Source organism: Dromaius novaehollandiae, chromosome 2, assembly GCF_036370855.1.
Source record: "Dromaius novaehollandiae isolate bDroNov1 chromosome 2, bDroNov1.hap1, whole genome shotgun sequence".
Lineage (NCBI taxonomy): Eukaryota > Metazoa > Chordata > Aves > Casuariiformes > Dromaiidae > Dromaius > Dromaius novaehollandiae.
In genome coordinates, this window is record NC_088099.1 from 18,559,279 (window position 1) to 18,572,332 (window position 13,054).

Below are 13,054 nucleotides of genomic sequence, written 5' to 3' on the forward strand. Positions count from 1 at the left end.
AAACTTGAGTTCCACCAGTCCCTCCCAGTACAGCTCATATCTGTTGCTTTGGTGCAGGAAGCAAATTTCAAAGCGAAGATTTCCCTGAGAAGGCTTGGTCTGAGGTGTGACGGCTAGGGGAGATTTGTGAGGCAGGCAGGACAACCTGTGGGTCTTAATGGAAGAGGTTGGCCAGAGCTAGAGTTGCTCCTGGAAAAGACCTGCTGAGAGAGAAGGGAAAAATATTCCCTGTAACTCTCACTGTGAACACGTGTTGTTTTTGTGCAGTTTGCCTATCCGAAAGGACAAAGCAGCTGATGACAGAAAGAGGTTGTCACCCAGAAAGACCAGATCAGTTTTTATACTCAGTCAGTGCGAAGCTGGGTAAGTGAAGTAATGGGGTTGTGAAGGTGACTTCATCACGAGCTGCTCCATAATCTCCTCCTGGAGGAAAGAGAGAACAGTAGTAAATGAAAACATTGATGAAAAGGAGTTTTCTTTAGAGCCTGGGCCTAGACCTTATTCCTGCAAGAGTGTCTGACAGCTTTCCTCCCTCCACCCAATAAAAGGACATTGTAATAAATCTTTGTTGGTAGAAATCAAGTACCCCCGTGAGATTAGACCAGCTGTGGTGGGCGTCGTGCTCACTCACAGATCATGGCCAGATACTGCCTCACTGTTTCAGTACCTGCAGATTGCCTGTAACTCAGATGGACCTTTCTTCCCTCAACCCAAGGGGCTCTGCTGCGTAGGCGCTGCCAGCTCAGACCGGGCAGCTGAAAGCGTGTCTGCCTGCAGAGCGGGTGGGGAGGGCAGGACAGGCAGCACTTCTACTCCTCAGCTGCTGACGCTTGCGGTTCAGCATCCAAAAGGCATCTGCCGGCAGCCTGAGCCTGCATTAACGCCAGGCTGTGCCCCGGCAGGACCGAGGTCTCACCGCCATGGCTGGTGAGGTTGCTGGGCCTGGCGGAGGTAGCCAGGCTGCGCAAAGACCCTGTGCAGGCTGGGGCAGCTTCATGGGGAGAAACATTGAACCGAACCCACACGGAGGTAGACCAGGGTCTCCTGGATGTTGCATTTAGGAAGTGCTGTTTCTGTGCAAGACTGTAGTTGGGAGTCTAGTCTGGAGGGAGCTTTCCTGTCTGTGCTTTTCCGTAATTCATCCTCAAGAGTCTGTTCCATTCATCTCTAAGAGTCTCTGTGCCAGCTGCTGGATCAGAAGAGTCCTGTATATGTCTGGAAAGCTTTTGCTAGCGTAGTTCATTGACTGAGTGGTATCAGTGTTCGGAAACTCGTTTGTCTATTCACATCAAGCTCAAAATGGGAGCACCCTCAGTGTAAGCACAGGAAGGCCAGCTCCTGCCTCCTCCAATTCAAACTAGAGGAACCGAGGTTTACTGTGTTTGGGTTTTTCAGAAGGTCCTATGGTCTTTGCACCAAGATTAAATGACATTTCTTGCAAGAGGAAGAGGCCTGGCCTAGCATTCTGGGTTACAATTTCCCATCCCTTGTGCTGCTGCGTAGATTGTACTAAGCCACTTTCTCACTCCAGATGTGGGTGAAAGTTAGTGATGTTGTATGATGTTTATTTTGGGATCCTTCAGGAGGAAAGGAGCTGTATCAGTATAAAAGAGTACAGTAATATTAACTCCAGTTAACCCAGTTCTGTTCTTGGAGAAACAGAATCTGAAAGTCATATGTGTCCTGAATTTGTGGTTTGGAAAATACTTGACAGTCAAGATGTGTGTGTGTGTGTGTGACCTACAGAAATACTTCATCTCACCACCAATTTACTCACACATGTAAACTTCATTTTTCATTCAGCTGCCTCTGATTATTTCCTGTTCCTCCCTCTTTTTCCTCCTTTTGCTTGTTTTGAAAATGCTGGTCAACACATGTTAAGCCAGAGTCTCCAAAACCAACAAAAGAAAGTTCAGGAGAGGCAAAAAGAGAAGCAGCTGAATAACACTGCCAATTTTAAAATGAAGATAAGTTATACAGGACCTTTTATTGAACCAACAAATATTTTATAGTATTCACCTTTTGGGGCCAGCAGCTCTTTTTGCCCTCCCTTTTCAGCAAGAACAGAAGGTGTGTAATTCATAAGGAAGCTGTACATGTTTAAGTAGCTTCAAGAACTCTTACAGTCACGTGGGACTGACCTAGTGGGTCTTGATTTCCATATCCTTTTTCCCTACTACATAATATTCTGTACCCTTTTCTCTCTGTCTTATTCTCTCATGCACATGTTCTTTCCTTTGTTGGTTTCAAACCATATTTGCTTTGTCTACATTAACTGATAGCACAAAGCAGGGTTTTAAGCCAGCTACTGTGGTTCTGTTTAGACTGTATTAACACTGAGTGGGGGAGAAATGTGGATGAGAAATTGGTCCTACGTGAGGGGTCAGTCATTCCTTTGCTGTTCCCTGCAGGGACTCCAGGTGAAGTCAGTCCATCATCACACGTTTGGTGTTCTTAGATCAAAATTCTTAGATCAAAAGGCTAAAATGTAGCTCTAATCAGCATTATTTAAAACATTCATGGATTCCTTCAGGTACATAAAAGTTACGGGTCTGGATTGTTCTGAAATATGTGAATGTGCTGCAAGAACTGTGCAGCCAGAGGGCCTTTGTATGTTGTGAGCTGGAGCAGATATATGCGCTACTACTGTGTATTTAGGAGATGTATATTTCCCTGTAAACTATTTATATATTATTTTGACAAAAAAAATCAAGTGTAATGGCAATGTACTAGAGGAAAGTGATATTACTGTCCAGCGTGCAGATAGTTTGCCTGCTTCTCTTCCATAGCCTAGGATTTATTTTCTTTGGGTGGGCATTTTACCTGATAGCAAAAGAACAAAAGAAAAAATTTTAAATGTAGGAGAAACCCTGTAAAAGTCTGCTCATAAATGCGTTTTAAATGGATGGAATATTGCCTTCACATGTTGTCTTTGGATTTCTGTGACTCATTTCCATCTCCGCTAAAATGGGACTACTGGTTACCTTGCAAGAGAGCTGTCAGGATCAACCAGTGAATATTTATGAAGAAATTTCATGGTGAAAAAAAAAATATGTGCTACATATATTATTAATAATTATGTGAGTCCTGAAAAATACCATACTGTATCACAAAGCTGGTATTGTCCAGTGACTACACGCTTGGCACTGCATGCTACAGTAAGCTGTATACTGAAAACTCATACTAATGGAAAGGTATACAGGATTCCATCAGTACGTGATTTATAGTTCCTTCCTATTATAAACAAGAGGGAACAAATATCCAACCTAGCTGGTTTCTTTGGGCGGGTGGTGAGAGCAGAATGAGACATTCCTGGCCAGGCAAAAGCTGATTCGCTGGGTGTTTACAATTGGGTGCAGAATTCAGCACGAGAAGGGGAGGCATAAATGACAATGTTTAATTATAAATAATTGTGTTTGCATTTTCAGAGTGCTTAAAACTTTCCAGTTGTAGAGCAAGTGACCACCTTCTTAAGGGACTTCTGAACTTGTAACAAAAAGATGTTCCTGGTATTTAATATTAAATAGACTTAAATAAGATCTCAATATATTTTGAAAACCTACCAACATCCTTCTCCCAGTAAGTGCACTGCTTTCGGAGACATAACAGATCACCTTCATCACTAGCTAATAGATTTGGTTCTGAATAATAAATATGCTATCGAATGCTACTGTGATTTGTTTAGGAAAATTATTTGTGCTGGACAATGTTATGCAGTTGATAAACTTGAGTATACGCCCTAGTATATAAAAGTCTTGGGGACAATGTGGAATATAATAATGCACAATCACTGTCTTTCTCTGGAGACACATTACACACTGGTATTGAACTAAGCGTAACGTGCATGCCGGAGGAGAGCCAGGGACTTCTACACTGAAGTCTATAGAGGCTGAAAATTGTGTGACAGCCTGTCTCGATCTGAGTAGAGAGAGTACCACACTTCTTCAGGAGAGACCAAAGGTGGCTGCCCCCTGATGTTTATGTAGATTAAAGATAACCTCCAACACAAAGCTTGAAGAGGATGGCTATGGCACATCCTTGGTACCTTGCACAAAGTGGTGCCTCTTGTGTAGACAGAGAGGGGCCATGAGTAAAGTGGTGGGTCTGTTTGTCTGCACTTGTTCTGGGGTGAATCCCTAGCTGAGGCTCGTCAGTGGGATTCAGTATGATGCACCCTTTTTCCATGCCTTTATTTGCCATTTCCCGTGATGTTACGCAGGCCTGATGCCGTTTCCCTCATTGCCCAAGAGCAGAAATTTAGGAACACATTGTGCAATGGTCAAGAAACCTATCCCTTTCCATACTGGGAATGCTGTTCTTGGGTTATGTTCATGCAACAAGCTTACCAGCATGCTGCTTTTACAGTAAAATATACTGTGCAATTGTTGTGCAGCTACGTCAAATTTCGAAAGCTATAATTACCAAAAGCTTTAATTAGTGTTCAGGGCAAAGCAGATAGATTATGAAAGGTGAAGAATAAGCAAAATGTTGTGCAAGCTTCGGCTGTTCTTTTTTTAACTGCTTAAAATACTTTCATCTAGATTCCCATTCTTGTCAGTAAAGACACAGCCTGCAGTTCATCCCAAGCTGAGATAGGCAGCTAAGGCCAAATTACACCACCAGTTTAATCTCCAAAGAAGAGGGAGGCCTAGTTCTCCCCACATCCTGCTCACAGCATTTCCACATGGATGATGTTGCTGCCAAAAGGGAAAGAGTGGGAGGAGGTGGCCGTGGAAGAGGGCTACCCTGTCTGTTTTTGCAGCAGCACACAGGGCAGTTGGGCTGTGTTAGGTAGGTGGGCTGGAACTACTTCTCGCAGGACCTTTTTGTTGTTTGTGAATGAATGGACAACTAGTCTAGATAAATGCATGACTTTTAGATGGCAGGTTAATGGCAAGTGAGATGAACCCTGCCTCTAGTTCTCCTTTTGGAGTTGGATCAAGCTAACTTGACCTGCAAGATGTCAAAGAAGGCCAGGGAGGGTGGGGCATGCTCCTGTCCCCTTGAAGGCAAAAGGTCTGGAGAGCCACATTCCCTGCAAAACTGGGTTGTTTGTTTGTATCCTTTGTTGAGGTTATCCCCGTCCAAAAATGGTGAAAATACTGATTTCCTTCACTAGGGTCTGTGAAACATTGAGTTCAAACAGCTGTGAGCTGCTTAGGTGCTAGCTATGCCAGTGCGAACTAAGATAGGCTGTCACAGATTCGGTGTAGCAGAAAAGGATTTTTGGCAAGAAAAAGGGCGCCTGTGGATTGAAATGATGGATTTTCAGACTTCGTTGTGCTAGCATGCTTTAACATCAGTTATTAGCAAGAGCTTTGCAAATTATCAATAATGGTTTTATTGTAGCCCACTTTCAAGTTTCTTCGAAATAAATTACTTGTTTAAAAAACATAAAATTTGAATGAAATAAAAAATGTGTTTTCTTTTTAAATAAGGAAGAACCTCCAGCAAAATTAAAATTGTGTGACTCTCTGCTCCTAAATTTTATTTTTTAGCTCTGCAACTGCTCTTATATGCCCTGGGCAAGCCACTTTCCTTTAGAGCTGGCTAAACACCACTAAAAAATATTTGCAAATACTCCTTCAAATAAACGCTTGAATTGGAATGTGTGTCACCATTCACACCTACTTTCCTCAGAAGTTTATACAAGCAATTTTTTTGTTCGTAGGAAATATTTTCCAGCAGCAGAAGAAACTGACAGATGCATGAGAGATGTGTATTTATATCCAGGTTTGCTCTGGCAGTGACATGCTCTATTACTTGCCCTTTCCATTTCTATACCTACTGACCTATTAAATCCTAAACCTCCTCTTTGAAATTGTCAGTGGTAAAAAATAAATGAAGCAAGGCTAAATAACAATGTGTAGCCAAACACAGCATGAAGTATCTCTCTCCTGATCAAATGTTGGTAAGGCCGATTTCCAGTGGGGACTCCAGTCTCATGAAGAGGTGCATGGCTTTACTGGATTTATGCTGCATGTAGGGGCTTTTTACATCTTTGTTGCCCATAGCTGTTTGTTTTGTTTGACTCATTCTTCATAGGTGTTGCCATTAGGCATCATCATCTAGTCCCTCTATCATGCATGTCTCTGTCAGGATAGTAGGCGCCCTGAATAAAGCTTATACGTTTCTGCCTGGTAAATATTTCTGGCTTCTCGGCGATGTGAGGGCTTACATGAATGAAAAAATGTGGCTCTTGATGGGAAAGTGTAGATTATGCCCGTGATGCAGTTTAATCTTGGAAGGCTGTTAACCACGTGTGCTCGCTGCTTTAGAAATATGTATCCTTCTCGGCTTGTGCTTGTGTTTGAGTTGCAGCCTGGGCAGGGGACACATTAAAAACCACACGCATGATGGCTGCGTATGGGCAAACGGGCTATTTTTAGTGCATACAAGAGTGCATTCACTGAAGGGCGATAAATCTGATTTTAATTTTTAGTTTTTATAATTCCTTATGTCCTTGGGATTTATGTATTGAACAAGCAGCTCCATTGCCCTGCAAAATGTAGATAAACCTCCAAGACTGGCTTTATTCTCACGATTACCAAGATAACCAAAATGCTTTTTTCCAGACCGGCCTGGTACAGGATGCTCCGGACAGGACCGAGCACTGACGGTGGCACCTTCTGCCTCACCAGTGCCTATTTCTGTAACACCCTATCGTAGGAACCTCCCCACAATTGAAATTTCCCCACGGTGATTTTTTGGACACGTGCCTTGCTCGAAGCTCAGTGTTGATTTCTCCACACAGAGACCATTGAGTGAATCTGACTCTTTATAGGTGTCTAAAGAAGGATTTTATTTAGAAATCTAGTCTCAATTTTGGAATTAGTCTTGGGTTATTTTTCCATATGCTGATTCCATGAATTTATTTGTTTTAAAAACTATTAAAAGAAAATAGACGCTTAAAATGTTTTCTTTCTATTTTCAGAAACTCTTGAGAATGGACCAAATAAGTGTGAAAGGTGAGTAAGGGACTTTACAGCTTTTCAAAATTTTTATTATTACGGTTTGTCCTGACACCCCACAGCTGCTGTAGCTATGTAAGATGTACATGTAAATGTTTGTTATTGCTTCAATCTAGTGTAGCTAACAGAAAAGGAACCAGCAAAGATGAAACGTACTGGAAGGAGATCAACGCAGCTATGGCCCTAACGAACCTTGCCCAAGGAAAGGATAAACTGCAGGGAACTACCAGCTGCATCATTCAAAAATCATCACATATATCAGAAGTAAAGACTGTTAAAGTGCCATTAGTTCAGCAGTTTTAAGAGATGGGTCCTTTTTCTTCTTCCTGTCAAACGGACATTTTCCTCACAGCATTGGTTTTCTGTAAAATCAGATTCACAGATATGAGGCAAATGTGGAAACTAGGCCCCTTTTTACAGTACAGTCAGTTAAAAAAAAAACATTCCTTCAGACTCAGATGTTTTCCTTGTGTTAAATGAAATGTTCAATTGCTTCTATAAAAGGCATGTAAATTATAAAAAAACCTGTTTTTATCAAAACATTAACTTATTTTATGTTAATCAAAGTGCGCATAAGATGTTTGCATTGCTATTACAGTAAGTGCCTTGCTTTCAAGAAATAAGCTATAACGTGGGCATAGTACAACACTATTATGCCTCAAAATGATAATGCCATAATGCTTAACCTTTGTATATTATTCCAAGTGGGCTTAAGCAGCCTAGGGCTAAACACATTACTGCTGGAGGCCCTGGAGAATTGTGCTTGACTTGTACAAATTGAGTCTTAATGGAATTGTTACATCATTCGCTCTCTCTTTTTTAACCAGTGTTATAAAAATTGTACAGTATGTTTTGTCAAAGTGACAATGAGGTTGTTATGCATGTTTCTCACCTGTATATGCAGTATATTAAAATACCAAAATCATTCCTTTGAAAAGTGCAATACTCTAGAACACACGAATTTAGGAAATACGGTGACTGTTCAGATTATTTTGAACTTATACATATGCTCTCAGACATGTTGCCCATTATAGATTTCTAGTTGAGAAGGTTCAAGCCAGACTACCTGTCAATTCGAGCTGAATTTTTATCCTTTTAAGGCTTTGCTAGTGACTTATTGAAGTTTTGATGTAAGTAAACAAAACTGATTTCTTCTTGTACAAAACTAAATCTATAGTGTAGTTCATTATTTGCAATGGAACTCGGAAAGTTTCTATGATACAAATTATTGCTTTAATGTGGTTTAGATGGTTTTATTTTTTATCTACTGCATAATTGAGGACAGTGGATTGACAATTCACATTTCAATGAAAAAAAGCTGTAATAAAATATCAAAGCCCAAACTAGAAATGTATGGGATATGAAACATTAAAAAATCTCAGCATCCAATTTAGGAGAGTTTTAAGCAGACACTAAGCCATGTATTGAATGTCATGTCTCTAAACTTGATGGCTATTGAGTAGTAGTAACTAACACAAAACGAGGTTTGTTTTTTAAGGAGATCTTTTTGGTGTACAAGTTATTCTTAAGTCATATAACAATATTCTAATGAGGTTTACAGTGCTTGAATAAACAGTGGCAAAGCCAAATATGATTTATACTGAATCAGTTACAGAAAACTGGAAAAGAGCTGATTGTTGCTAGGATTTGGATTTTTTTCCTGTGGGTATCCTGTCAGGTTTTTTTCGTACTTACTTACCCCTCTCCTCTTTTCTCTCTTTGGTGAGCCATCAATGAACAAGATACGACTTTAGTCCTGCCCCCATTGAATTTTATGGCAAAACTACCACTTCAGTGGAAGCAGGATTGTGCTAATGATGCAACTAACTTGCAAGTATAGGCTGTTCCAGTTGCACTAAAATAGTCAAGATACATTGCAAATATCAGCCTTGGTGTGACTTCTTAGGAAACTTCTTGATGTAACATAACATGTTTTGGGGTTTATTTAGTGTACGATGAAAATGATTTGATATGAAAATATTTTGTACATATATATTTTTACTTTGTTTTCTAAATTGCTGATTTGCATTGACTTAAAGTGCCAAGCAAGAAATGTATGTCATGACTGTATGAACAGTTGAAGTATATGTTTTACTGACTTGCATCATTATATGTCTAGGATTCCATGACAATAATTTTTGATACTTTACTGGATTTTGACATAATAATGTGAGTTTATAACTAATAGCAGAGAGTTAATACTTCACTTTTGTTCATACTATTATAAGTTATTCTGGTATTAAATATTTTGTGACAATAAATTGATGATTTTGTCAAACTTTTCTGTTAGATATATTCACAGGTTTTTTGTCTGTGTAAGTGACAACAATATTTGTCATGTAAAAAAGATACTTTTGATGACTTCTCTGGAGTAAAATTGGAGAAGACAAGCCATTGTATAAACTACTTGTTCATGGTTCTTTTTTTTTAAATGATCAAAGCACAAAGAATAATCTGTAAAACACATCAAGTAGGTTTAAAATTTAAGAAATACGTGGCATAATTCCTTGTTACATTTCCTTTAATTTATTATTTTTTCTACTGCTGCTTTAGAGTTTTCCAAAACACAAATTCTAATGAATTATGTGTGTGTCTTTTTTAAATAACAAAAATCATGATCAGTGCTGAGCCAACAGCTAATGAAGACTCAATAATTATTTATGATATAGGAAAAACAAACATTATTACTATTGCTCTTCTTTGTTTCGACATATGTAACCATTTTAGTAAAATAAATAACTGCAAACAACATTGTTCTGGTTTGAATTAAATATTCATTTATCTGTCATTTGCATTTCTGGTTTCCAGTAATATTGTGGGTTTTTCTGCAATTGGGTACAAGCACATGATAAGCAAAGAGAAAACAGGATTGGTAGTCTTTTGATTAATATACTTCTTGGTGCAAAGTTATGTGAAGTAATTTAGCACATTCCTGATAAAAGTGGCTGTTTAGCAAGTTTAGGCTAATGACTGCTAGTTATAATGATAGGGTATGATGGTTATAAATCCTCCACATTTGAGGAATGCATAAGGAACCATAGGTAGTTGCTGTCCTGAGTCATTGGAGAAGGTGCATGTGCTTGGAAAGACGTCAGTCATTTAGGGCTCTCTTCTGTTTACAGGCTGCGTTTGTCTACAGTACCATGTATGGATGTACTGGGAGGTCCAGGCTTTCGAGCCTTGATGGAGACGGGGCTACAATCAGCCCATCTAGAATTTGAATATTCGCAGTAGTAAGAGCCCAATGCAACTGGTCCCTTAACTTCTGTGCATCGACAAAGTGCCTCCAGTTGCATGGGAAGGATGATGACTAAGGTTTTGGTGGGCAATTAGCACTTAGAGGTTTTATGTTCTGCTTATCTGTGACATATGTGTAGTGCTGTAATGTCTGTCCAATGTGATATTCAATTGCTGTGTGAGTTACTGAAAGAAAATTCACAGCCTGACTTCTGCTGTTCGGACTGTGTAGAAACACCTACATCTTCATGATGTTGGGCTTCGTGGTGCCTACATTGTGCCTGAATCTGATGCGAAGGAACCAACTCATTCTTCTGCCACCCGTTCTGTCTCGTACAGTTTGCAAGAGCTGAGCACTCCCAACCTCCTAAAAAGCACTGAGAGAAAGGGGATGTCCAATTTTGGTCACATTGCTTAGAAGTTAGAGTATTCAGGACAACAGTTTCATCTTCCAGCATCTGGGGAACCCTTCTACCTCCCCACTTTGCCCTAATGAGGGAATATTTGCAGGAGGAATCACTCTGAGCCTCGGGCATGGCTTCCCAGGTGGCCTGCCGGTTGTGTACACCGTACCCTACCTGCCATGGGAGCACTGCCAAGCAGCGGGAGCTGCAGGCAGCCTTAGTTCAAGGCCTTCTTCGGGAATCCTTCCAGAGGCTTTCCAGTTCATATTGACAGCCTCTGTTTCTTACGCTTTTGAGGAGCCCTGGGCCATATTTCCCTGCACCACCTCCAAGCGCCAGGTGAGGCAGCTGTGTGTGGATAGAGTCCTCTGTGTGGGATGGAAGATAAAAGTCTGCCTGGCTGTCCAGCCCCTCAAAGCTGCAACAGGAATGTGCAGTGCTGACACCTTCATTTGATCACACAGACCTCTCTCTTCCTCCTCCTGTAAGTCAGGCCCTATCAGGGCTGTGCACAGATGGCAAGCTTTGCAAGTCTTATTCTCAAGTGCTACGTTCAAGAGAGCAATGAGAACTCAGAGCAGGATCCCTGTACAGCCAGGAGAGCAAAGCAGTTACAACAGCAAAACTTGCCACTGCTGCTTGGGATGATGAGTACTGCTCTAGATGCCCATTTGGTATGTGGCATACATAAGGTTGCAGCTGTCTTTCAGCACGGCAAACTTTCACACATACAAACGTTCTTTTGCTGTAAAATCTCAGGTTCTGAAATGAAGCCTTCAGCTTATACTGCCCTTCCATTCAATCTTTATGATACATGAGCACACTGTCTTAAACCATGGCCTATTTCTTGCAGGAAAATGGAGCCTGGGCTCTGCATGAACTGAGGACATCAGACCCTCCATGCAAATGATACTATTCAGTACTCCAGAAGCAGCTCTGAAGTCTGGTGGGAACCAATTCAGTGGTCACGGTAACAACTTTAAGCATGGCAGACCCCAGTTTTAGTCCCATTTTACCGTGAACAACCTGTGAGACTCTTGGAGAATGATGAAGAACCTCAAAGGGAACTAAGCTCCTAACCTAACAAATTCAAGCATTTCTGAATGTCTGAGGACTTAGGCATGTTTCCATGGCCAAGTGCAGACAGTTGCATGCCTGGTGTGAGCCAGCTGGAGAGAAATCTGTTCCAGTTCGGAAACTGAGTAACCACCTTTGTATGGCACCAAGCCTGATCTGCTACACCAAGGTCCTCAGCAGAACATGGATTGGACTCAGCATGGTGCAAATATGTCTGTGAAGTTTTTGGAACATTGCTTGTTCCATGCCTGCACTTACCCACAGCAATGTCCTCATAATTTCTCCATGCTTTGGTTCATCATTGCTAAGAGGACAATAATATTGCCTTGTATCACTGAGCTGCTGTGTGTAGAAGAGCACTGGAGGTTGGAAGGTGCTCTAGGGAAATACATACCTAGAATAGTTAGCTAGGGAAGGAAAAATGAGATAAAGCACATCCCAAAGGGCTGAATTACCTCAGAGTGCTATTTTGACAAACTGCAAGAGAGGCAATAGGAATCCAGCCTGGATACGATCTTAGGTTGCAAAAGTTGGTTTGCCAGCATTTGGGTGTGCGTGATCTGCATTAGCACCAGTGGCAGAACTGAGACCCAGACCTGTGGCTTTCACAGTGCTGGATTGCTGAACCAGTGTTTAGGTTTGGGCCCCATCTTGAATCTCCCCTTGTTTAACAAGGAGGGAGGAGGTTGGCTAAAATACAAGTACGCTGTGAAAAAAAAGAAGTGGAAAAGAGACATGAATGCCTAATGCAACAGAAAAAAAAATCCCAAACCTCATTAATGTTGCTGTTATGTCAGCTTGGGTTATTGGCAGTGGAAGTGGTTATTGGCAGCGGAAGTTAGACCTGGCTCAAGGCTAATATAACTCGCGCACCTGACTTTTTAAAAGGAGCTGAGATCTGGTTTCTTTATGGATGGGCTTTTTTTCATTTGTGCTGTTGGTCCCTTCTTCAGATTTTCTTACTTTCCTTTCAGCCTGTTTTGGACGTGCTTCTCCTTCTATCTTTCTTCCTGCCTGAAAAGTCTCCTATTACATGCAGATAGCAATGAGCTCCTTCATGCCAAAGCTCATTCTTCTGTCTAGCTTTGCAGTTTCTAGGGCCACATAAGTGAAGGATATATGATCTAGCAAGCTAGTGCTCCGTGACAAAGTCTGATATCTCCCTTCTGCCAGCCCATGGCCAGTCAACATACAAAGTCTCAGGAACATACAATAGAGGCTCTTCAACCAACAAGCTCCACCATCTATCACTTCGCTCCCAACTACTACTGCTTTTGGCTATCTTAACTCCCAAAAGGACTGTCAATTTAACCATAACTACCTAAGAACTGCCAAGACTCATTTTATGAGCTGCAGTTGAGAGTT

At 41.1% G+C, this 13,054-nt stretch overlaps 1 protein-coding gene across 7 annotated transcripts in view; it reads left to right on the forward strand.

The window, feature by feature from the left end:
• The window catches only part of MKX (mohawk homeobox), a 51,696-nt gene extending 39,688 nt beyond the window's left edge, over window positions 1-12,008 (forward strand). For 5 of the 7 annotated variants that reach the window (XM_064505876.1, XM_064505871.1, XM_064505873.1 and 2 more), the window contains exons 6-7: window positions 6,935-6,968; window positions 7,088-9,722. In XM_064505876.1, the coding sequence (XP_064361946.1) occupies window positions 6,935-6,968; window positions 7,088-7,274 (221 nt within the window). In that variant the 3' untranslated portion in view covers window positions 7,275-9,722. Of the gene's footprint in view, window positions 1-6,934; window positions 6,969-7,087; window positions 9,723-11,465 lie in introns of those variants that run through there. The other 2 variants (XM_064505875.1, XM_064505877.1) reach the window with 2 other exon arrangements.
• Window positions 12,009-13,054: the final 1,046 nt, after the last annotated feature.